Genomic DNA, 26,690 nt, shown 5'->3' with positions numbered 1-26,690 from the left:
ATCTTACATAGTCGCTTCACCTGGAATATTATGCTTTTTTTGTAATTATTGAATGATCTGCAAAGGTAACGCACAAGAATTGGACACAGCCGTCTCACCCAAAAAATACTATGTTTGATTACATACCGTATTTCACCGCATGATAGCCGAAGATTGTATAATAAATTTATTTGCAAAAGAGTGGGGTGTGATCATTAACTGAAGCTTACCGGTACTTAAATATAATTTATAACTAACTTAACTGTCTTTGGTGAAAAAGTAGGATGCACGAAATATTCGTGAATATGCGTTAAAATTGAATATAGTCAAAACCGACGGACGTCATTTCTTCGTGACAGTTTAGCGAACACTTTTCCAGTGTGAAGAAAATCAACACATTAGTTGTTATTGATTTGTGTATTATAGTCCAAATTTTACACTTGAGAAAATTTGCCACAAAATTTAATTTTCCTTGTCCGAAGATACATACTACACCGTAATCTGATGCGCCAATGCGATGATTACGCGAAGAAATATTAAAAAAAAAAAAAAAAAAAAAAAACAATTTTTGAACTGAAAAAAAAATAGGGTGCGACGATTATGCGATGAAATACGGTAAGTGCGACACTTTCGAGGTCATGATGCTAAGAGCATCCATGAAGCAAGACGCGGTCACTGTTCAGGTGCCCTGAGCAGATTTTCAACAATTTCCTCAAAGAAAACTCTTCTCTTTCTGCTGCATCTTGGCCAATACTTGGCTCTCTCGCTCGGGAATGTACGTTGTTCTCTTCCCTTCCCGCATTGGATCTGCTGACGTAACACTTTTCGTGGCCGAGATACATTCTTAAAGATTAGCCTCCACAGGCACGCCCTGTGTTCGATATCGGTTCGATAATTGGTGCCTTTTTTTTTTTCCTCTCGACCCCACCCACTGGGTTCTTTGATAACACCTGCGAACTGTAAATTACAGAAAAAGCGGGGGGAGGATCACTAACGTACCACTTTCCGTGTTGTGAAAATACAAGTAAGGCATTCCATGTGAAAGCGCTCCTGAACCTAATTTCGTAAAATCAAATGCACTGCTGTATCTTTATTCTACCTTGTTAGTGAACAATATAAAAACATTACTTGCATAAAATACTTGCGTAAAATACAAGGTATTTAACATGTTGTTCTTTTGTTTTAGCATTTTGATTTCCCTGTATTTTGCATTGTGTTCCACCCGTGACACAAAAAAAATATTTCTCCTTTAACTGTTACATTTCTTCTTCTTCACTAGAATATTTAACGGTCAAATACTTTCTCTCTTTATCTTAAATAATTTATTTTTCATCATTTGGAAATTCACAAAAATTAAAATAAATGTCATATGAAGTGAAGAGGCAGTCTAATATGTAAGAAACTAAAATCTAAAATATACAAAACAGTAAGTTTGCCTGCAATATTATATGGATGCGAAACTTGGTCCCTTACATTAAAAGAGGAACATAAATTGAGAGTATTTGAAAATGAGATCCTTAGGAAAATATTTGGACCTAAAAGGGATGAGGAGACAGGTGAGTGGAGAAGGTTACATAATTTGTATTCATGTCCAGATATTATTAGAATGATTAAATCAAGAAGACTTAGGTGGGCAGGCCATGTGGCACGAATGGGAGAGGAAAGAAGAGTTTACAGGATTCTTGTTGGGAAACTTGATGGTAAGGGACCAGTAGGAAGACGAAGATTCAGGTATAATGTTGATATGGACCTGAAAGAAATTGGTAGGGATGGAAAAGAGTATATAGATCTTGCTCAGGATAGGGACGGATGGAAGGCATGTGTTGCTGCAGCCATGAACCTTCGGATTCAAGAAGGCTAGAGAGTTAGTGAAGAGGCAGTGTTTCTCCTGTCCCACCCGTGACACAAAAATTGTTCACTTAAAGCTACTAATATGGGAAAGTATTTTAATGGTATTTATGTTTAATCAACAGTGTTAAGTTTCAGGTTTATTTGAACAGAAGCTGTAACAAAAATGTTGTTTAACTATCAGTAAAATAGTTACATTAATATAAGAAAATGTATCCGCGTGTCCCACTCGTGACGATGGAATCCCACCATATAGGAAATACCACTCCTCGATCATTTATGTATTCAGATATTGCTTGTAGATGAATGTAAGGTTAGTGGTAAATTGCCTTTGTTATGTGTAATTGTTAAAACAGAATATATATATATATATATATATATATATATATATATATATATATATATATATATAAAGGTAAAGTGCTCCCCTGTTCATTGCACTACGCCATGAAGGCGTATAGGGGGTGTGGGGGTAACGCCCCACACTTTCTTGATCCGGTCGTGAGTGGGGGTGATGTGATCAGCATCACGCCCCTGACCGCCTTTACCCCCCACGGTTTCCCCCAGGTACCCATGTTATTCGACGCTGGGTGGGCGCCGGGGCCGCTTCCATCGTTAGAAAAGTTCCCGGATTTGAACCGACCGGGGATCGAACCCGGGACCTTTAGCATGGTAGTCAGACGCGTTACCGACTGAGCGACCGCGGCCAACATATATATATATATATATATATATATATATATATATATAAAATATAGAAAATGGTTCAAAAGTCCATCGTAGGGTATCATTCAGCCAGGGTTGTAAGCGAGAATATTCGGCGATATACTCTGTATATCCTCTGGTTAATCATACTCATTCTGCTACAACGCGTATACTTTCTACTTTCTACCTAACTCACTCTCTAGCCTTCTTGAATCCGAAGGTTTATAGCTGCAGCAGCACAAGCCTTCCATCCATCCCTATCCTGAGCAAAATCAATCCAATCCTTTCCATCCTTACAGATTTCCTTTAGGTCCATCTGAACGTTACCCCTCCATCTCCGTCTTGGTCTTCCTACAGGTCTCTTACCATCAGGTTTCCCAACAAGAATCCTGTAAATTCTTCTTTCCTCTCCCATTCGTGCCACATGGCCTGCCCACCTAAGCCTTCTTGATTAATTGTACATTCTATTTTCGATTAATTTATATTTATTAGTGTAATTTTGTCATTACTTCAATGACCTTATTACGGTCAAATGCTTCTGGTTTAACGTGATCGAGAACATAATATCAAGAAGCCGCACTACTACTTAAGTCATTTTAAACCTCAGAAATGTGTGTTGGTATGGCTGCAAAACCACCTTGTTGCATATGATGCTAATTCAAGAATTTGTGACAAATGTGGTGACGTATCAATGAGTATACAGGTGTCTCCCCGGTAAAGTCGTTACCTTGCCAAAGGTCTCCGGGTTCGATACCCGGTGGAGGCTCATAGTGGTTCTAATAATGTTATTAACAAATGCAGACTGACAATTAACAAAAGCATTATCGAGAAAATGAAATACAATAACTTGCTTTACTGCATCCTTTACGTTAAGATTCAGTCATTAAAAAATGCGTTTCAAATTTTTAAATGCTCTCTCTATTGTAAAATGCTTCATTTATACCAATTATAGGTAGCCTATATCATCATCATCACTGTTCTACCATCAATGACATTTTCTCTTTCTTTTTGCAGAGGTTAAATGATTGTATTCATATATTTAGTGAAGATGCAATCAAAATTTAAAGGAAACCTGGTCTGCCCTTAACGAAACTAAGCACATACCCTCTGAACATTTTTGGACTACAACACTGCATTCAGCATTAAAAAGACACCGAGGAACGTATTATGAAACACCAAACCAGAAACCCCATACAAGCTAGCAAAAACTGCATATGCAACATACCATTTATCCCCTCTCGTTTACCCTGTCTTGTTTCTATGTCTTTTTCTCTCGTTCCTTTCTTTTGCTTTCTTTCTTCTTTGTTTTCTTTCTCTCTCTCTCTCTCCCTCACTCACTTGCTTTCCTTTTTGTTACATTTCTCCTTTCATGTTTCTCCCTCTGCCACTTCTTTTTATTTCTGTTCCATGTTTCACTCTATTTTTGTCTACCGTCTTTTCATCTCTTTCTCTTGTTCTTATTTTGTTCTATAGTTCCCTCTATTTCTGTCTATCGTCCTTGCATATCTCTCTCTCTCTTTCTCTCTGCTTATCGTAAAACATCTCTATTTTACGGAAATCGTGTGCATGACATCACACGATTCCAAATATAGGTATATCCCATCCCACATTCCCACTTCAATACAAAAACTCTTTATTTAACTTTGACCCTCCTCCCTTAGAAAATTTTCGGTAAGACTGCAGAATATGGGCTGCTTAGGAGGAACGTGGTTCATAATTTTTTGGTAATGTTTTATAGTTAGTAATCGGGAAAAGTAAGTTTGAAGGTGAGGAATTTTTTTTCTTTAAAAGAGACTAGAAATACGTATCCAGGTTGGGCGCTCTTGGAAGGAAAAGTGACATGGTGACGCACATTCCTGCACAAATCTAGTGAAAGCAAAAAATGCCTACGTTGTTGGGTGGCTAGGTTTAGTTCTCTTAGCCTGAATAATAATTTGTCATTGTATTTATGCTAATGAAACCTAACCTAACCTTGTAAGCATTCCTCGTCGAAATAATGAAAGAAACTGTGCGTAAACAATATGAACGCGAATGAATATAGAGAAATGCATTGCTTTCAGTAGCAGGAAAAGCTATTGGAACCCAACCTAACAGGCCTAACCTAACCTTGTAAGCATTCCTCGTCTGAAATAATGAAAGAAACTCGAATTCTGCGAAACGAATGGTCTCACTTATCGCACAAAGCATTTTTATTGAAGGCTAGCTTGGTTTAGTTCTCTTAGCCCAAAGAATAATTTTTCATTGTATTTATGCTACTGGAACCTAACCTAACAGGCCTAACCTAACCTCGTAGGCATTCCTCGTCTGACATCGGAACGCAAGATAGGAAAGCTATTGTGCTGAGAGGAAGACCCCGAAACAAATGACAGCAACTGTGCGTAAACAATATGGACGCTAACGAATGGAGAAATGCATTGCTTTTAGCAGCAGGAAAAACCTTTTTTACGCGCAATAATATAATAGTAATCGGAAAACTAACACCGGAAAATGGAAGTACAAGGTACGTACTTTCAGGGGATATAAATTTTGTTCGTCTATTTAGAGGAAAAAAGCAGCCCATGTTCTGCAGTGAGACCAAATTTTCTTCTGGCGCTTACTTTTGAATTGACAGTCATTTTTCCAGTAAATTCTTTTTATCTTTCGTTCGTCATGTGGATATTAAAACACATTAGCCTGTAGTGTGGTATCCTCTTGTTACACATATTTGATAAATCTCTCTATAATAAAGCGACATTGTCACTAAATCATTAATCAAACCTTGATTTCCAGAACGATATTTCCAATTCTAATTTAGATAAACGAGAAAGGAATATTGTACGGAAGAAATACACATGTTTCACTCCATACCGGGTTATATCCGTGGTACTCGTCAGTCAGACTCGACAAAATACTGCCAATACGTATGGTCTACTAACGAAATCGACATAACTCAACTGCCTGTTCGTCTGTCATGTCACACAAGGTCGGAAGTCATTTGGAAAATAGGTTATATCGATGCTGTGTCGAAGCCCGCCGAGTTTCTGCTTTTATTTGTCGGTAGAAACGTGCTTCTTGTGACATGTAGTGCATCTGCCTTTCAAAATATACACATTTTTTTAATAATCAGTGTATAAAAGTGTGGGTTAATGCAGTAGGAATTTTAATTAAGTACTGATATATTATGATCGTACGGTATGGTATCATTTAATGTTATTAGCTTATATTTAGAATCAAAAAGAAATTTGAAAATTCTCATTTAAGATTTTTGCAAGTTTCTCCTGTGTTTTAATTTTCTTTCCTATATGTTTTCTTTCTTTTTTCAGACGTTATGCAGTTGTCCTTTCGATTGTCCTACTTTCTTGGCAATCTTTTCCATTATAGTAAGAGTTCTTGAGAGATTAACTATTTATTTCCAGTGTTTTAACAAGTACCGTTGTCCTATTCACGAGTTTATAGATTTTTTTGGTATTTCTCGATATCTTTTCATAATATTCAATATTCACTCAATTTTTTCATTTATTTTTCTTTTCATTATTTTCTCGTTATGATCCATTCCTTAGCATTTGGTATTCTGTGATATAGTATGTTCTCGCTTATTTTCCCTTCGTGGTGAAGAAATATTTTCTGTGAACTTTTGCCCTATCTAGCAATGACAAAAAATAAGTTTCAATTATTTTTGTCTTTTCTTCCAATGGTCAAGAATCATTTTCTGTTACTTTTGCCTCTTCTTCCAGTGCTGAAGAATAATTTTGTTACTTTTGTCTTGTTTTCAACCGTTGAAGAAACATTGTCTGTTAATTTTGCCTCGTCATCCAGTAGTGAATAATCATTTTCTGTTACTGTTGCCTAGTTTTCCAGTAGTGAAGAAACATTTTTTTTACTTTTGTCTTGTCTTCCACCGTTGAAGAATCATTTTCTGTTACTTTTACCTCATCTTCCAGTGGTGAAGAATCATTTTCTGTTACATTTGCCTCGTCTTGCAGTAGTGAAGAAATATTTTGTTACTTTCGTCTTGTTTTCCACCGTTGAAGAAACATTGTCTATTAATTTTGCCTCGTCTTCCAGTAGTGAATAATCATTTTCTGGTACTTTTGCCTCCTCTTCCAGTGGTGAAGAATTTTTTTCTGTTACTTTTACCTCTTCTTCCAGTGGTGAAGAATTAGTTTATGGTACTTTTGCTGTATCCTCCAATGTTGAATAATCATTTTCTGTTACTTTTGCCTCGTCTTCCAGTGCTGAAGAATCATTTTGTTACTTTTGTCTTGTTTTCCACCGTTGAAGAAACATTGTCTATTAATTTTGCCTCGTCTTCCAGTAGTGAATAATCATTTTCGGGTACTTTTGCCTGCTCTTCCAGTGGTGAAGAATTTTTTTCTGTTACTTTTACCTCTTCTTCCAGTGGTGAAGAATTAGTTTATGGTACTTTTGCCGTATCCTCCAATGTTGAAGAAACATTGTCTGTTACTTTTCATCTTCTTCCAATAGTGAAGAAATATTGTCTGCTACTTTTGCCTCGTCTTCCAGTGGTGGAGAAATATTTTGTTATTTTTGCGTCGCCTTCTAGGAGTAAATATTCATTATCTGTTACTTTTGCATTGTCATCCAGTGCTCATGAAACAGTTTCTGTTACTTTTTCCTCGTCTTCCAGTGGTGATGAATCAAATTCTATTATTCTTGACCCTATCTGGCCACAGTGAAAAATCTCTTTAGAAATGTCTGAATCACCATCACATAATATTCTGATTGGTCCCTGGCTCGTAGTCTGCCATTCCACAGCCTGTCAGAAAAATTCACCCATAGGAATTTTCTTCTGGCAAATAATCCAGACGGCAAACTTTACTTCTTTGTTGAAGGATATGTTGAAACAAAGGGACGTAAATACTTTCACTTGGAGGTAATTCCTTTTCTCTGGCTGTATGTCGTCATTGGCACAGATTTAGTCGAGATTGTCAGATAAAGTAGACCACAAAATGTTCTGGATTTGACAAACTGACGGAAGTCACGAAACGCGAAGAGTCATTACTGCTGCAGCAGAAGTCTCTTGGTCGCCTTTCGGTGAGCTGGCAAATGGAATTTTTGCATTAACCGCCCCACCCCTCCCACCCTCTTTTCTTGTGTTTTGTATTAACATAGAGTTCCATTGGTTTCACAAAAATCCTGTCTGTGAGTTGTTAGTGTCGCGGCAGCAAGGTATGTTATCCACAGTCCCATTGGGCAAAAATTGAAGCATATTAATGTTGGTGAAGTTGTGAATCTAAGCAAATAACTAGACACGGTAGTGAGCATTTAGGCAGATACAGTGACGGCGATTAGGGGTGGGGGCGAGGGGGCAGTTGCCCCCAATTTTTTGCAACTTTTGCTCCCGCACTATGCTAAAGCTTATCTAACAAGGGAAAGTAAACTGACCTTGCCCCCCCGGTTTTGGAACCCAATCGCCGCCACTGGGCAGATATTTCCAGAGGAGTTAGATGAGCTTGTGAACATCGGTGTTGAATAAATTGTATGGTTATTGCAGGGATTGCTTTGTTTACATTTGATTGATAGACGTTTAAAGACAACAAGAATCAATTTTCTGTCATTAAATGACTGTCTAGAAATGATCCCAATATACCCTGAGTATAAAATCCTTTATAGACGCATTACGTTTGCCTTTTCTTTAGGAAATAGGGACAACTAGCTGTTCACATAAATACCCAAACAAACACCTCACATTATATTTTAATGTTGCTATGATTAGGAATTATTGTAAATGTTTAAAGAACTAAGGGTTTACATTTTGAAAAAAAACTCGCTTAATCTATGTCAATTTTATTTTCTGCTCCAGATTTTCGCATGCATTTCTTGTGTCTTAGAATCCTTTCTTATTGGCTACTTTGTGTCTTTTCGATAATTTTGTTACCTTTTCTGGCCTCCGCGATGGCGTAGTGGTAACGTCACCACCTTGCAATTATGAGGTCTCGGGTTCGATACCCGGTGGAGGCACGTAGTGATTTTGATTCTACTTTAAACTGTAGGCCCAGTCCCGATTAGCCTATCTGTGCATAAAGTGAACTAAAGGAACAAACTACCTTTCCTCTCCAGTGGTCTATTCTCTCTCTCGTGTTTTTTTTTAAAAATATATCCCCTCCCCTTAGTTTCTATTAAAACAGTAACGGTAAATATTAATGGTAGTATGAACGGAAGGAAAATGCTGTGATGAAAACAAGAAAAAAGGCTATTAATTGTGTGCTGGTGGGGAAAGTCAGTGTTAGGGAAGCAACTGGACGCTTTCCTGTCATCCTATGCCCATAGGCGTGCGTGCACCTTCTGATTAGGGAGGGGCAGGAGGTGGGGCAAAAGTCATGATGAAAGTTCAGTTGAAGAAAGAAGTACTACATTCAATCTCACTGTTTGACAAATTCTGTATTTATGTGAACAAGACAGGAGGAATCAAATACCTATCACGCCCTGATATTGAAAAGAGTAAAGGAAAACCGGATCGGACCGAGATTCACGGATCTTTTTAAACCAAAAATTCCACTACACATACGCTTGCGTATTGAATGCACGTGTATTCGTATGAAGCATTGCTGGTCCAGAATTGCGATGAACTACTTCACTCTTACGAAAATATATCATCTTTCAATGGTAGTGTTAGTTCTGTTGGTACAAGAGTTTTAAAGACCTTCAGTTTGACACTGACACTTCCAAATGCATAAGAAATACCCCCTCGTTCCTCCTTTCTTATAGATTTCAAAAAGCTTCATTCTTTTTAATTGTTTATTAACGGCGATAAAATCCTTGACACTGAATTTCTTAGTGAAAATATTAAGGGTGGCAATTGGCCCTCTTTGCCTCCCTGTGCATGACTATGTTGGTTCCCTTAATAGGTAATGGCAAAGCCGTCCCCTGCCCATTGCAACAAGCCATGGACGTACAGTCACCAGCAATAAAAGTGTTACACCTAGATCCTGAAATGCTCGCTTTCCTGCAAGGCGTTCTGTGTGTTGCCTAACTCTAAGGCGATAAGTAGATTTTAATAGCAAATTTTCAATGGCAACTTCTACCACCGCCGTAAAGTTATGCAACATGCATAACGGAACACCTTGCAGGGAAGCGGGTATTTCAGGATCTAGGTGTCAATTTTTTATTGCCGGTCACTGTACATAAATGGGGGGGGCTGTGGAGGTAGGATCTCCACACATTCAAGATAGTGGTCATTGTGGAAGTGATGTGATCAACACCACACTTCGGCCACCTTCATGGTTGCTCCCAGGTACACATTTTGTTGGAGACTGGGTCAGAGCCGCCTTATGCAGGGACACCCGAGATCACCTAACCTAGGAATTGTACCAGGGTTTACCCTTAATAAAGATGGATACATTGTAATGCGTAGTACTTTCAATGTAAAGCTTTTATAAACTTTCAAAGTTATAGGAGAATATAACGAAATTTAACATACATACTTCATAAAATAATGAATAAAATGAAAAAGAAGTGATTGACCATTATATTTAATTTTACTTTTCTACCTCTAACCTTCAAATCTTATTTTCATTAAAAAATATATTGTAAATACAAATTGTTTATTTTAAATAGATTGTGGGGTAATCTATGACGTAGGCAAAGATTTCTCTATAGACTATCTTATAATATTGCTATTGGATACTATAAACCTTTTTCGAGCAGGCCTCATCTCCAGGAAGCTATCAACTCGGGGCAATCCCCGGCACCTAACGACCGGTTGGGTGAGATGAGTCAAGGCAAGGGTACTATAAACCTTTTCCTATTCCCCCAAAAATAGGTAATAGTTAGGCTGGATAGTTCGATGAACTAACCGATCTCTATGCATCAAATTATCATATTTAAATAATAATACATTACTGAAGAAAATTATATTTAATAATTTCACTCATTCTAAAAACGTCTCTCTTTAATTTCCTGGATCTGAAACATGAAGGTGTAGGAAGGAAGTAAGAACTGCTTACATTATCCATTACCTTCTTGAGTTGCAAACAATCCAAGCATTTAAATACCTCGCACTTGCTTAGTGGCGGTTGGAGGTGCTTTATTGTTAACATTAAAATCGCGAGTGCAAGTTCGAGAGAGAGAAGAAAAGACAAGACAAATTGCTTTTTAGTCGAGAAAATGATAAATGGGTAAAAATGTCCACGCACGTTATCGTGAATTTTTGCGTAAATATTTCCCATGAGAAATATAACAATAATATTTACTCTTTTCGGGCCACATTAGGGTTTGTTACGTCCCTGATTTGACGTATTATAACGTTTAACTAGAATTTAAAGCCAGATATAGCAGAATGTTTTAATTTTATTACCTACAAAAATTAGCCTTTCCCATTTTTTCCCCTCACTTCAATTTAATACATTTTTTGTACCAACAACCCCACGAAACGCGAGGCCCCGGGCGATCGCCCACCCCTTGCTACGCCACTGCTAGCAGGCGTACACAATGTATGATTTCAAAATGAATGTTATATACAATTTAGGATACGAAGCACTCCTTAAATAGAAGACTCGGACTTTATCCACTGGCACCATTGATGGCAAAACTTAGTGCAGCACAGAATTGGACCAAATAAATAGTGAAAATTCCACCATTGCTCTTTACTTGCAACTTTGTCTTGTGTTGAATAACAAAAAATAATTCTCGTCTGCCACATCCCAATGTATGACTTCGTTAGAAGATGAGTCTGCTACAAAATGTGCTCTCATTATGGTGAAACGAAAAGGTTGCCGTGCACCTAGAATTTCAACATTCTTGGGTGTCCTGTTCAGACAAAAAAAAACCTGTAAACATTCGCTGACGAAGGAACATCAGAGCATGTCATATCCGTCGATTTCTACTTTGATTACTACCTATGCCCCCATTTTTTTTTTTTTTTGTAGAACCCGGCTTCCATCGAGTTCCTGTTTTCCCTTTTTGCGCTCATCAGAATACTAAAACATCGCAAGAAAGAAAACACAGTGTTAATTATTTTTGTTTCCATAGAATTGAGAAAAGTGTTAAAAAGAAAAGTACGTAAATTAAAGTAATAGATTGAACCTACTTCTGGCACGTTAAAACATACCCGGCAGATGTGCTAATAATATTAGTATGAAAAATAGAGTTTCTAATTATATTTTATGAGAAATTTTAAAAAAGCTTAAGCAATGGATTTCTGTGCATTTGGGTTATTGAAAAAGGCCCTTGGAGGCAGACGACCGCGAACCGTGGACGGTCTCTGGAAAACCTGCCAAGAGGAGTGGTATAAACTGGATGTCACTGTACTTCGCGCCAGCTCGCGCTTGTGGCTACCACATCGAACATCGCCGCTTTTGAGGCGTGTTTTTTTTTTTTTTTTTATCAGATACAGATGTTTGAATTTGTTACCACAGATCGCGAACAACCTTCTGTATATGCAGAGAGAGGAGGCAAGATTTTCCTATTCCTTATTTTCTATCCATTTCCCTGCATGTGAAATAACATTTCACTAAAATCAAAAATGTTATAATTTTCAGCTAATGGTCTTTTCTACTGTTACGGCGCCCGATCCTAATGCTGGCAAGGGGAGTGGGGAGCGGGGAAGCGACCAATCCAGAACTTTAAGCGCAGCAGCAAGTAGAAGAAGGTTCACGTAGTACTTCTTCCTGCGGTATCGTGTCTCTCGGCGCCACAGCTGTTGTCTGGTTGGCCTGCGCCGTACTCCCCGCCCCCTTTGTCAGAACTAGGACCGGCCGTAGTAAGAGTGGAAAAGACCTTTGATAGAGATGGAACTGTAGTGTTGTGGTGTTCACGGATCTTGTGACTGTGGGTGAAGTGTTCCGGATGTCCATAAATTGGTGTACTTATGAAGAGAGGTTTTGAGTCTCTCTGTACGTACAGTTACATTTGCTGATAGTACGTATTGAATTCCAATTTCATTTTGTTTCCTTCTCATTGCCTTATATCATTACTCAGGTGTTATATGCTTCTTTTATTCACTTCCCTTGTTCCTGTTAAGCGACATGGCTATGTATGAGGCATGTAGTTTGTTTGGTCCAGTCCTGTCTGGAAGAATATGTATCCCCATATATCTTAAGTGTATCAATTCCATTAATCCGGTGAATCATATGATGTTATTCATGTTCGTCTCCAATTTGGAGGTTCTGTTTCTTGAAGAGAACTTTATAAATAATTTTTGCTACCTTATGCTTTGCTATGTATTCTAATTGGAGCAGAATACAACATCGTGATAAGTTTCATCCAGGTTTCTCTGGAGTTATGCTCGCATCTGCACCTTTTATCTCCTACTTTCCCTTCTGCGATATATTTTGTGATTTTAGTAACTATTATATCATCCTGGATGGGCTACTATGGAATTTAGCCATGTATCTGTACACTGTGCAATTCTTTATACCATAGTTCACCTAGAATCATCGAATCAATTCTTATTTTGCTAGGATTTGATTATTGTATTTGGTTTTCGTTTTGAAATAGGATCTCTCCGATTTAGATGCTATCGCATTGTAATCAATAATCCCGTATTTTATTTCCGGTGAGGGCACACCCATTACGGTGGTTAAATGCAGAGAAAATTTCAATTAACCTATCTGCGATGTAGTGGATTTGAATACAGGTTTTGAAACTTGAAAGTTTTATTATGTATAAGAAATATTGTTGACATTATATAACTTAATACTATTCCTTTCACGAGCAAGACTCGTTTTCCACGAAGCCATTAATGCTAAGCAAGCCTAGGCACTTGGCAACCTCTAGGGTGAGAACCAAAATAGGTACTAATTTTCTAGCTTAGTACTTATAAAGTTGAGCTATGCAGACCATTAATTTGTTAACGTTGTACAGGAACTAATCACTAATTCATCATTTAATATTTTCTGTATGAGATGATAACGAGTTCTTCCATTTGCTTAGAAGTAATTAAGGTTTCTAATTTTGCAGCTGCATAATCATATAATGATGTTTGAATTAGAATAAAATGTGTTGACATAAGTACAAGTAAGAAATAAATCATGAACAACCTAGACACGGTAAAATGTAATTTAGTATTTGTAACGCAAGCGACATCTAGCATGACTTAATTTTGCTATTAAGGCAAGGATTGAATTGCTGCGTAGAACTCTAAATGGTATGTCAAGCCAGTTCTCTACAATAGTTAGTTTGTGTAATTATGACAAAATTTGATTGTTTCACCATGACGTAAGTTCAAATTCCCTATGCTGTCGCCCACTAATGTCGTTTCATTAGTATTTAATTTATTGGATGCGTCAACTCGTATGTTATTTGCACCCTTCATGATTTAGAGGGACATCAGTCGCTTAACAGCCCCAAAAAAATAAAAAGATTCGCCACCTGAATCATATCGCGATATTGAAAAAAAATATCGACTAGGCGACATCAACATGACGATATATCGTCACGATATTTTGGCGTTATATATCGTGTCGGCGATATATATCGTGGAGACTATAACGATATTTTCTTGACAATATATCGCGATATCAAATTTAAGATATCGTACATCCATAGAAACAAGTCACTTCGGTATACGAGCGCGTTTGGAGTTCCTCTCAGACCTAGCCTCCGAATATTTCAGGTTCCTGTCCGGTGCTTGTCATTTTATTATTCACCATCATCGTCGCGATTAGCATAAAGAGGCAGCAAATCGACGTAACTTAAGACAAAAAAACAGGAATAACCTGGTTAAAAATCTGACTAAAATCACCGTCTCTTACTTTAGCCGATTTTCTTTCTCATTAGGTTAGTCACGACGATGAGGATGAATTGTGTGAGTGATGGTTTCGTAGCGCTCTGTCCTAACCATTCCACAAAGGAAGGTGACTAACAGAAGCTTTTTTCGTGTCTATGGCAAAATTGCTAATAATTAAGAGATTTATTGAAATAAAAATAAGTTTCATATTGCAAAATGAAGATCAGTCTTTGCACTGTATCTGATAGTGCCAATGAGTAAAAATGTATATCTGTAAAGGAACAAAAAATGCAAAAACGAAAGTCTGTGCAACCCATACTACCCCCGCTGGTGGGGGTAATATGAGCACACCCGGTGGAGAATATGGGCAGTTATGTTTGATGTATGCAATTTAAGGACATATACGCGTAATAAGTAGTCACAGGATAGCACTGAATGAATACATATAAAAAGTATAAGCGTGCGCACGAGGGAGCAAGGGGAGCAGCTGCCCCTCCTAATTTCTCACTTAGAAATGGAGTGTAGAGAAATTTTATTACCGTTATTAAACAATATTATTCTCTTTAAAAAAAATAAAACATTTTCAAGCCGACGAAAGTTCCCAGCAACTCCGACGGGTATATTCCCTATGCAATTGGACTATCTCACTTCGTTCTCCAGCAAATTACTTGTTATTAAGACTCAAGCATTTTATTCGTTAACCTAGTTGTGTTATATCTCTGTGATCGCAGAATAAATTAGTCACACATTGGAAATGAATAAATTATGTTCAATAGTTTTGAATCTGCTGTACTAAATCATGTTTATATGTAAGTTAGTCTGAACCACAGAAAAGGAAAATGAGGGGGGGGGGGGACATAGAACTGCTGTGCCACTGAAGCTGGAATTCTTCTAATAAAGTGATTTTCGGTGGGTCCGGACACAATATATACGCCCCTGTTTAGTAGAGGAAAGTGACCAAAGTAGGGCCCCCGTTTTGTTTTTCATCCCTGGTGTCATTATGGCATATTATTTCTATTAGAAATTTAATAAAATGGGTTATTTGATATGTTTTTCTAACGTTTTGAGTAACTTAATCCACTTTAAAGCGCATGATGCTTTGCCAGTGAGCATTTCTGTAAAAAGGGACGAAAAGTAACAACGGAGAAAAAGTGGCCAAAGTCAGACCCCTCCAAAGTTCCAAAAATTGAAAAGGCAAAAAAATGTAAATCTATGATATGTAGTAAATGAATTACATTTATTGAGCTTGCATAAATAATATAGATGTACAAAGTAATATAATATAGACTACCAATATATTCTGTATCGATGACTCAAATTATAGGCTACTTGTATTATTAAGAACGTTCTTTACGTTGGCTATACAATTATAAAAATAAGAATAAACATTCTAGACGTTCTAAAAATTGTTACATCAGAAAACACAGACATAGATATCCCGCTCATTATCCGTACACTGTTCATGAGCCCATAAACTACAGGGAGGTTATTGCAGCATGACACCGCAAGAGCGTCGGCCGCTTGCCGGCCCAGTCATGCAACAGGTGCCGGCAAATTGCGTAACAGATAGCCCGTTACACAAACCGCTTGTTTTGTAATGTTTCCACTTTTCACAATTATAGTTACAATTACAACTTAAATAAGCACGTACCTTGTCGTAAGGATGCTGGAAAAGGTGTCCTCTAAAATACAAATATTTCTGGCACTTTATTTTTGACATGTAATCTTTCTTAGACACCGCGAGAGCGTCGGCCGCTTACCGGCCTTGTCATGCATCAGGTGCCGCCAAATTGCGTAACAGATAGTCCGTAACAGAAACAGCATCGCGGCGCATAAAGCAAACCGAAAGTGTAAAATTATATTTAAAACTAATAATAATGATGATTAATCCTTTTGAACACTAGAGTCAGTGGCGTGCCCAAGATTTTCGAGGGGGGAGGTTACGTATACATTATTATGCAAAACGAAAGCGCAGATAAACGAATTATTTAACAGTGTCACTTAATTTTAACGTGTGAATATTTTTGAAGTAAAGTAACGATCATACACTGTGTGCGTTTTTCTTTCTGAGAGCGCCATTTGAAATAAGCACTTTTCCCCTTTTGCTACTATGGGATAAACTGAATATAAAAGGCTATAACTGCTCAACAACTGCATCTTTTTAAGAAATTTAAATTCTAAATGTAAGAATGAACAAAAAGCAACATTTTATGTAAATTCCGACAATTGTGAGTCCAGGGGGAAACGGGGGCCAAATCCCAAAGTTCTATTTTCCCCGTAATTACGCAAAATTTCTGAACGTCGTAATTTCCATATTTTTTTTTTTTTTTCAAAGTTGCGGCAGGAGCATTACATATCCTCATAGAGTAGTCTTTTGTTGTGCTTCCCTCAAAATTTGGTCCATCCAGTGTCTATAGAGCCGACGCTAGAAGCGAAATTCCTCAGATGTCGCAAGAGCGTCAGCGGCTTATCGGAATAGTGGTAAGCCGCGAGAAGCCTCTCGATACTACGCGAATGCGACAGCTGTCGGCTACCAGTTGTTTAGACGTGTTCACTTCGGTTTGCGTTTATCAGTACTCGTGTTGTTCAGTGCTAGTGCTTTATCGTGTGTTAATTGTTATTCATTCATTAGTTATGCCGCCAAACAAATATAGTCTTGAACAAAGAGTTTTTATGTACGATACTTACGTGAAAACGAACTCTTGCAGAAAAGTAGTCAGGCGATTCGCAAGAAAATTTCCTGGCAATCCTGTTCCGGACAGACATACTGTTTACAACCTCGTTAAAAGATTACGAGAGACAGGATCTCTTGAACCTAAGAAACGTGTTTCCAGACGACGTGTTCTTACGGAAGAAAAGCTAGACGAAATTGGTGAACGACTTGAAAATACTCCAAAAAAATCCCTCCGTCGGCTTGCTCAGGAAACAGGCATTTCAAAATCCTCAGCACGAAATGCCACTAAATTACTTAGATTAAAACCCTACAAAATTACAGTGGTTCATGAATTGCAACCGCGCGATCACGCGACTAGAGTTCGATTCTGTAACTGGATGCTGGATAATATTGTTGCTGGCAGAGTAAATCCAGAATTAATCATATTTTCAGACGAAGCTTGGTTCGAATTGAATGGCCGAGTTATTTCACAAAACAATCGCTATTGGAGCGCAGAAAAACCTGACCTTGTGCATGAAGTTCCGCTCCATCCTGCAAAAATTGGTGTGTGGTGTGGTTTGAATGCGCACAGAATAATAGGGCCTATTTTTTATGAAGGTACTATCAATGGTGAAAGGTATCGAAGAGACATACTACAACCTTTTTTTGAACAATTAACGGACATTGAATGCCAGCAGTCATTTTTTCAGCAGGACTCTGCTACTGCTCACACTGCTTATGAATCACTTAATTTTATTGCCGAGATTTTTGAGGACAGAATTATCAGTACTGAGTTGTGGCCCTCTCGTAGCCCCGATCTTACTCCTTGTGATTATTATTTATGGGGAACATTAAAAAACAAAGTGTATCAGAATAACCCGCGTACAATAGAGGATTTAAAAGAAAATATAAGAAGAGAAATTGCCAGAATCACACCTGAGGAGCTTATGGATGTTCAGAGGAATTTCATACGCAGATGCCGGAAATGTAGGTGTTGAAGGAGGTCATTTTCAACATCATTTATAACACAGAAGGTTAGTGATCATCATTATTATTAGTTTTAAATATAATTTTACACTTTCGGTTTGCTTTATGCGCCGCGATGCTGTTTCTGTTACGGACTATCTGTTACGCAATTTGGCGGCACCTGATGCATGACAAGGCCGGTAAGCGGCCGACGCTCTCGCGGTGTCTAAGAAAGATTACATGTCAAAAATAAAGTGCCAGAAATATTTGTATTTTAGAGGACACCTTTTCCAGCATCCTTACGACAAGGTACGTGCTTATTTAAGTTGTAATTGTAACTATAATTGTGAAAAGTGGAAACATTACAAAACAAGCGGTTTGTGTAACGGGCTATCTGTTACGCAATTTGCCGGCACCTGTTGCATGACTGGGCCGGCAAGCGGCCGACGCTCTTGCGGTGTCATGCTGCAATAACCTCCCATAGTGCACACTGAATCCACAATTCTTTGTTGCAGTCCATTGAAAACTTTCCACCACAAAACAAGCACTCGGCATCACCTTCTTGTGGAATGTCGAGGTCGGCGTCCATGCTATCAGCCAACGAAAATTCTTCACTGTCTGCACTCTGTACATCTTGTGCTTTGGGAGTAGTGACATGTTTCTTTCTTCTTGTGTCTCCATCAGATGGTTTTCGTTTGTTGGACATCCCACCTTCTCCCACCTGCAATGTCTTTTCCCTTGAACATCTGAAACAATATGGAAAAGGACTTTACTAACGAGTAACGACCCTTTTCTTCAATTACAATTGTAATGTTAGACATTCATTGAGGGTCCTACTTAGGGCATTTTACTCGTGGAGTCTTATTGTTTATACAATTGTTTATACAATAAAACCACGCGTATCTCCAAACAAACCATACCATAATTTCAAAGTACAATACTTACTAGTGTCTAAATTGTAACAAGATTACTACTTACCTCTCTCTTAATTAGCAAATCCCACTGTTATGCACCGATGTACAAAGTTTCATTCACACAAAAACAAGTCATGGCGGACTACAGCACCTGATACTTGAAGTTACTGCTGATACCTTCCCTTCACGATCTTTTCGTTATTCTTGACGTGTTTCGCCCATTGCCACCACGCGGCAGCACCTACTTACGGAAACAGGAAGGGCTTAGGGAGTGGGGTCCGGGTTTGGTTATTTTGCTCTACGCATCAATACAATAAAACAGTGAGATGGAAGGAGGTTTTTCCATATCCGACTAAACTTTCATCAAGGCTTTTGCCCCCCCCTTAATCAGAGGGTCTGCGCACGCCCATGACCATGAACATGTCCTGCAGTCATCAAATTTCCTCATCCTCCTTACAAGTAGGGCAGATGAAATGTAATTCTTCCTGTATACCAACACAATGATTATGATACCGCAAGGAACAAAGGTGACAAGACATCCACTCCTCATCACGATACCAACTGACAACAACTGTCGTTGTTACTTGCATCCGTTAATGGAATACGATGTCAATTTGTCATGGATCGTGAAAGGTCATGAGTAATATACCTCTTTTTTTGGCAATTTCTGAGGTTTCAAAAATATTACATGCCTTACAGGCTTCTCTTTCTGAAGTGCCTATATTACACCGAATAACTGTGCTCAATTTCACCCGAATTGCAATCTTTTATGTAAGTTGGTACCACTGTGTTAAGATGAGGCACAACACAATAATGCAATTCGTAGTGTGTGAACAATTGTTCTAGGTTTGTTGTTACTACATACACATATCATTATCTAAAACTAATTTTCTGCTCAGATCTTAACTCCTAGTAGTAAAAAATAACATCAGCTGTATTTTTTAGTACAATGTCGAGAAGTACTTCCCTTTCAACGGGTCCTGAGCACGTATTTTCGCCAGCTCAGATGAGTACGCAGTTACAAGTAGCGATCAAGGCTCCACCGATGTTGTCAACCTACAGTTCATTTTCTTCACCACACACAGCATGCTCTGTGACGCAATAACCTTAATTGTGCTCATTTCCCCCCCAGTTCCCCTATCCTGACTGTGGGTCAAGGCGCCAGAGACTCGCTGGCCGCAACGTTGCAGGGTACACTACACGTAATGAAGGTTTGACACTCGAGTGACGTCCGGAACGGTAACTTTTTGCACTCGGGAGGGTGAAGGTGTTGCCCCTTTTACACGTCCAACCTTTTATAAGCTTGCAGTATAATTATTTATAAACAGGCCTCAAACGTTGATTAAGAGTCATGTTTTTTTTTTATCAGAATCTCCAAGACAATGTTGAACATATTGTTGTAATCCCTCTTTTACCAGGGATCTGAGGACACAGGAATGCTTCAATAACACATTTAGGTAGAGCTTAAATATACTTGTGGTTTGAACCTGCTCCGACTAAGAGATAGGAGATATGGATGATTGAATTTAGGTTATTCACGCTTGTTCATACCTGGTAGACGAATGGTGTATCTTCTCCACCTGCTTCTTGCTGACCGTATTGTGACTGACGCCAAGGTTCGATACCGTGACCCTTGGCTCACTCTTCCGAGCAATACCGCATGAATGGCTGCAAGGCTTATGCAGCCGTAAACTTCGTACACCGTTATTGTATTAATAGTTCAGTTCGTTGTAAAGTGTATGAGTAAAATGAGAGAAATGAGAGCGAGCTCTGGGGCGAGCTTGCTTTTATAATCTTTTGCCTCGAAAGGTTATTACACCTTTCGAACACGCTGGATCACGTTAGATCCACGTATTTACCTCTCAGTCAAAGCTCTGAGGAAAATAACGATGCGTGCACATTCTTGAGATTGCTCGGCGGTCGGACAATTCCAGTGAATGAACAAGCATAAAATAATCTCTTGACAAGGTTTTCTCGTATTTTCAATCACCATATCTCTACAATATCTAGGACAAGAAAATATTGTCTTTATTTTGTTTTACCATTATTTTGATTGAGCAATTTTTAAAGTTCTCTTGCTGCATTTTGCCCCTTCTTCTGCTTATTTGCTTCTACCAATATTCTACAACGGAAAATAAATTCAGAGAGGCAAAACATACATCCTCATGGAAGCTGGACGCAAATAACAACAGATGTATACTCCGTTTCAGGAGTCTATGGAGCTGCACCGAGCGTAACGGTAGAGAAGGGAAGGAAGCGAATGAGCGGTGCAAAGCAGTGCATTCTAGTGCAAACAGCTGCAGCCGGTTTCTTTTCCCCTCAATTCACTAAATTCCCCTCTCAAGCGTTCATTGGTATGAGCGAAGCAAAGCAGTTACAACGACTGGTAGCTGCAGTCGCGTTTGTACCTCCATGCAATTCCTTTCCCTCTCACGCGTTCATTCGTCGAGCCCTCTCGAAACACTACTTGCGAGGAGACTATACTCTGTCCGAGCTAACTGTGGAGTGGGCAAACGAAGATAAGTCTCTGCGCAAGTAGTGACGCGAGACGGCTCAACCAATGAACGGAACGGAACGGAATTGCGTGGAGTGGGGGAAAGGGCCTTCAATTACCAGCAGCGTGTACTGCTTCGCTCTGGCCACTCGATCTCCTTCGCTTCTCTGACGCTATGCGAAGCCTTGCTCCACAGTTAGCTGGGAAAAGGTATAGTTTTCGTTCGTTTGCTCCGCAGATTCGTGGGACAGAATATAGAAAAGAATCGAAAACTTGACGTTCCAGGCAACTGTGAATAACAAGTACAGTCGCGTACACTTCAGGGTTGTAACAACCCTCATGGACTTTCAATGGGATCATTACAACCCAGAAGTGTCCGTGACTGTACAATTGCACTCAATTGGAATGATTACCATAACTTCAATAGTTTAAGCACCAAACGAATTGAGGGGTCTAGTGAGAGAGGGAGCTATGCCACAAATCTTGAAAATTTTATTTTTTGCCATTTTCAGTCTTCTCCTACCATCTGCCATCTATCATGTGAACTACAACCATGTTGCATAGCTCCCGATTGTTCTGCAGCAGATTTTCTGAGTTCTTGAATACGTCCTCATCAGCATTTTGAGTGAGAGAAGGAGCTATGCCACTTACTGATGGTGTCTGCAACGGGAGTGGCACAGGTTGTGTTGCAGTAACTGGTGCAAGATTTAATATCAGCCCTGAAGTTAAAAGATCTCATGGCAATAATGCCTTATATTCCTCCAGTTTTTCATGGTGTTTACCAAAAACTAAAATCCACAGAAACAATAATGGACAGTGAATATCCTCCAGAAGACACATGAAGTTGTCTTTATGTAGATCATATGTAACCCTGTGAGCATGATTTACACTCAGGCAAAAGTATTTAAGCCTTGTTCAAAGTATTTGATGTGCTAGATTGATTTTTTCACATGGGTATACTACAACAATATACCATACATGTTCATAATAAATGGTATTTATATTGAAATTCATATTTTTCCTTTTGAATAATTTACCTAACAATATGTTCAGCAAAACAAATACCCTTTGTTATACAAATTATGACTCAACGCAATGCTTTAGAAAACTAAATTTATTTCCATTTCTTGTCAAAGTGGCATAGCTTCCTCTCTCACTAGACCCCTCAATTGTTCACGCACTTCAGACAGTTCGTGATTCCCTTGAAATTTATGAAACATTCAAGCTTACATATTATTACATATTTTATGATTTTAAAGTTGTTATGCAAGGACTTTTTAAATGACTTTTTAGTTCAACGTCGGAGAACTTATTGTGTACACAGAAGCCAAACTGTGTCATTTGACACATGTATGTTAATTGTTTTGCTACTAGTAACACATTCAAGTGTACAAACTGCTAATGGATTACCTTTGATGAATGAAAATAAAGGAAATTATACAGAGCTATACAAGATGGCGTCGAAATTAGAAAGACATTTGAAGTGCTGTGTATGCAAAGTATTTGAAAGCTATGGAGATCCCTCACCACCACTAAGTAGTTTTCTATCCCATGTGCTTACAATGATTATATATTTGTTAAAACATGCTTAAACGAAGGACACGTCCAGAAGTAGATAAGCCAAATCCCGCATTCGAATATGTCCATCGCAAAAACCTTATAAATTGCCCGTTCGCGTGTCAATACCAGTCGTTATCACTCAAATCTAAAACCTTCTGTGAGCTGCTTAAGTCGACAAACTGGCCTTGTCAAAATTTAAATCAGTCTCCGCGGAAGAAGTGGAAGGAGGTAGAAAGCAAAATACAGAAACGTGTGTTCCGTGCGCATGCGTCGCGTCGTGACACGTTAACAACAGAAATGAAGCCTTATGGTTGATGGGTCTCTATTATTAGACATTTTTCAGCTACACACATACCAGAACGGAGAGGAATTCTTGATAAACTGGGAACTAATCGTTCATTTCATCGTCTTTTTTTTTGTGTTTGATGCACGGTAAGTCGGTGACTTGCACGTACATGGAGTAATAGCCCAATTCTACAGAAAGGACTTGATACTATGTTGCTGCGACCAAGGGCGTGCCGTGAATTTTTTTGAGAAAATAATAGGTTTTCACTCGATGATATGGTTTATTTAGGTCAGAAACCTTTGTACCACAATCAGGTTGTTGACATGGGCGCCCGCAGGGGGTGTCAGGGGGAACACTTGCCCCCCCCCCTCCCCCCGAGATTTCAGGAAAGAGTTAATATAATTCGAATGGCGAAATTGTAGAGATATTTTATAACAAAAAGTACTGTTTTCTGTGACTAACAGACAGTAAGTTACAGCAACTACATATTATTATTATTATTATTATTATTTGAAGTATGGGTGCATTTAAGCTTACAGTCTATTTTACACATTATCTAAATATACAAAACAGCTTTTTGTCCTACATGAATTAATGTTAAGTATACAATTATGCAAATTGTATATACGTATACAGAATATGGAAATTACAAATGTATGTAATTTTAAAATAAAATAAGTAGTATTAGTAGTAGTAGTATAATAATAAATGAAAGGTCTAAATATGGGCCCCCTTTTTATTTTGTCATTTTCGGAGGAAGAAAATTAATATATCAAGCAGCTGCCTAAATATATACTTAAATGTAATAGCATGCTAAAGTATAGGAGGTCTCCATTTTTTTTTAATAAAAGCAATTTCCAAAAAATGGTAAAATGATGTATTTCAAAATTGTGGTCTAAATATGGGCTACTAGTGGCAATGTCACAAAAAGTAATTAAAATTTTAAAAAACAGTCATTTATCGCTAAAACTTTATAAAATTCATATTTATGAATAATCTGTTGTTTTGAAAATCACGCGGAATGGGAAAAATCGAAATTAAGAAAACATCCAAATATTTGTTTAAAATGTGATCTCAGGATTAGACCTCATGTCATAGCCCATATTTAAACCATCACGCTATTTTTCTTCTTCAATTTATTTTCGCTCTCTGTGGTACATATTTCACAAACAAATCTTGGCATTATAAAAGCCCATATTTGTTTTATGTACCGCTAATATCATAACCTATACAAAGCAGATGAGAATTCAGAAAACGCTGAGTTAAAACATACCTGCAAAAATTTTTCGGAGGTCGCAATTCTATAACAGCGTCCAAGGCCGAAACTAACCACCACTTTCTCTTGCGAATTGGCGCCGCAACCTTTGTCCTTGACAGATAACCAGTTCCAATAGCCTCTGCCAAGCTGCAGCACCCTGGAGCGCTGATAACTCCAAAACCTGTAATTAAACCTTCGCCCATATTTAGACCTTCTCCTCTAATAGTAACAAAAATAAAAAACAATAATAGTAGCAGTAATAATAGCATCAATAATATTAATAATAGCTAATAAGAGTAGTAATAATAATAATAATAATATAAGTTTCTGTGACTGCCCCCCTGAGAAAAAGTCCTGCGGGCGGACTTGGTTGTTGATATAAATTTTAGTAGTAGTAATAATAATAATAATAATAATAAGTGTTATTGTATGTGTGAGCATTATTATTATATGGTTGGTTAAGTCGGTAGAGACTTACTGGAGACTTGGGTTAGACTACCGGGCGTGCGAGCTCAAGTCGGAATTTTCAAGCAATATCCCTATAAGAAGCAGCACTGGGGTTCACCCAGCCTCTAATAAATTGGTACGTAGGACAACCCTGAGGATTGTGGTGTTGATCACATCACCACCACAAATGGCCGCTATTTTGTCATTTATGCGCCTGATGTGTTGTCAATTTATGCATCTTAATTCCACATTCCCCCCGCATGCCACCATGCCTTGCAGCGGCTGGCTTTATATTTTCCATTTACATATACTGGTTTCAAGAAATTTATTTTGTATGATCTTCATTAGCTTAGAAACTCAATAAGCAGGTGGTTATACTTACACTAACACATATTTGTCCAATCCAAACTCAAATACAGAATAGAATAGAGGTTTATTTCAGTATGAACCAGTGGCGTATGGTGAGTCCCAAGACCTGGACTGTGACACGTGGTCTTAGGGTATGGAGGAAGGGTGAAGACAAGGCTCGCTTAAATCCCCGGTATAAGTGGTTAAACACATCCATTGTGCTCGCTCTTGATGGCTTCAAGAGATATCTTGATGTCATCCTACGGCAGCCAAGTTGCCAACTCTGAAGAATTCAGGTTGCCAACTCCTAAGAATTCAGGTTGCCAACTCCTAAGAATTCAGGTTGCCAATTCCTAAGAATTCAGGGTGCCAACTATTAAGAATTCAGGCTACCGACTATTAAGGATTCATGTTGCCAGCTTCAATCGCCACTATCTTCTTGTTGAAATAAGTAAGTTTCCTCACAATTGCTAATCGATTTTATTTTCTGTATTTTACTTTCTAGGCTTCAGCATAGGCGGAGTTCTGGAGGGGCCGGGGGGGGGGGCGGCACCTCCAACTTAAAAAAAGACTAAAAAATAACACATGATTAAGTTCAGTTACTACATTTTTGTTATGAAACCATACAGCAAATCTTGACGTTTGGCATGATGGCATGTGCGGTAATTGCGCCGCAATAGCGGGTCTTAGACGATTTGATTGATGTGTACAGTTTGAAGAAAGAGAAATGTAAAATGACTTTGTGTTGAGTCAACACTTACTGCTGAGGCATCAAAAGAACTTTTCAATTTAATTTTTCTAAAATTTCTGAAGCTTACTATTGTACCGTAACTTTTTTAGAAGTAATATGAGTATTGTATCAATAAAAAAATAATGAAATGCAAAATGCAATAATCGTACTGTTTTGCTTCTTTTAAAACTGACAACCAATATACTAATTAGCATTTGTTTACTTAAGCGAGGAAATTTAATATTTTCAAATCAGGGTGGGGGGGCACTCACAGAAACATATTATTATTTTATTATTATTGTTACTACTACTACTCTTATTATTAATAATATTATTATAGTTGCTATTATTACTGCTACTATTATTGTTTTTTTTATTTTTGTGCTAACATATTGAGCATTGTTACTGTGAGTAATCTGCAAAATATCTGATTATCAATTTCTTTTCCTTTGTCTTTGCAGGTGAGTGGTCTGCGATTCGAGACCCAGCTGCGGACACTCAACCAGTTTCCCGATACGTTGCTGGGGGACCCCGCCCGACGAATCCGCTACTTTGATCCGCTCAGGAACGAATATTTCTTCGACAGGAACCGCCCTAGTTTCGACGCCATCTTGTACTACTACCAAAGCGGGGGCAGATTGAGGCGACCCGTCAATGTTCCCCTCGACGTGTTCTCCGAAGAAATCAAGTTTTATGAACTCGGTGAACTGGCCACAAATAAATTCAGGTAAGTGAGATTTTAAACTGGGTGCAAATTGGTGAAAATTTGTTTATTTTGATACAATTTTGAGCTAGCTGTTCCTGGCAGTACTGGAGTCTGTTGCGCTCAAGAAG

General features: G+C 38.3%; 1 protein-coding gene across 4 annotated transcripts in view; it reads left to right on the top strand.

Moving 5' to 3' along the window:
- The window catches only part of Sh (Potassium voltage-gated channel protein Shaker), a 635,294-nt gene that overhangs the window by 539,951 nt on the left and 68,653 nt on the right, over positions 1–26,690 (top strand). For all 4 annotated transcript variants that reach the window (XM_083126538.1, XM_083126539.1, XM_083126536.1 and 1 more), the window contains exon 3: positions 26,318–26,583. In XM_083126538.1, the coding sequence (XP_082982664.1) occupies positions 26,318–26,583 (266 nt within the window). The remainder of the gene's footprint in view (positions 1–26,317; positions 26,584–26,690) is intronic.

The sequence above is a fragment of the Lepisma saccharinum genome, chromosome 8, assembly GCF_977018435.1.
Source record: "Lepisma saccharinum chromosome 8, izLepSacc3.1, whole genome shotgun sequence".
Taxonomy (NCBI): domain Eukaryota; kingdom Metazoa; phylum Arthropoda; class Insecta; order Zygentoma; family Lepismatidae; genus Lepisma; species Lepisma saccharinum.
This window is presented reverse-complemented; position numbering and strand designations above follow the sequence as displayed.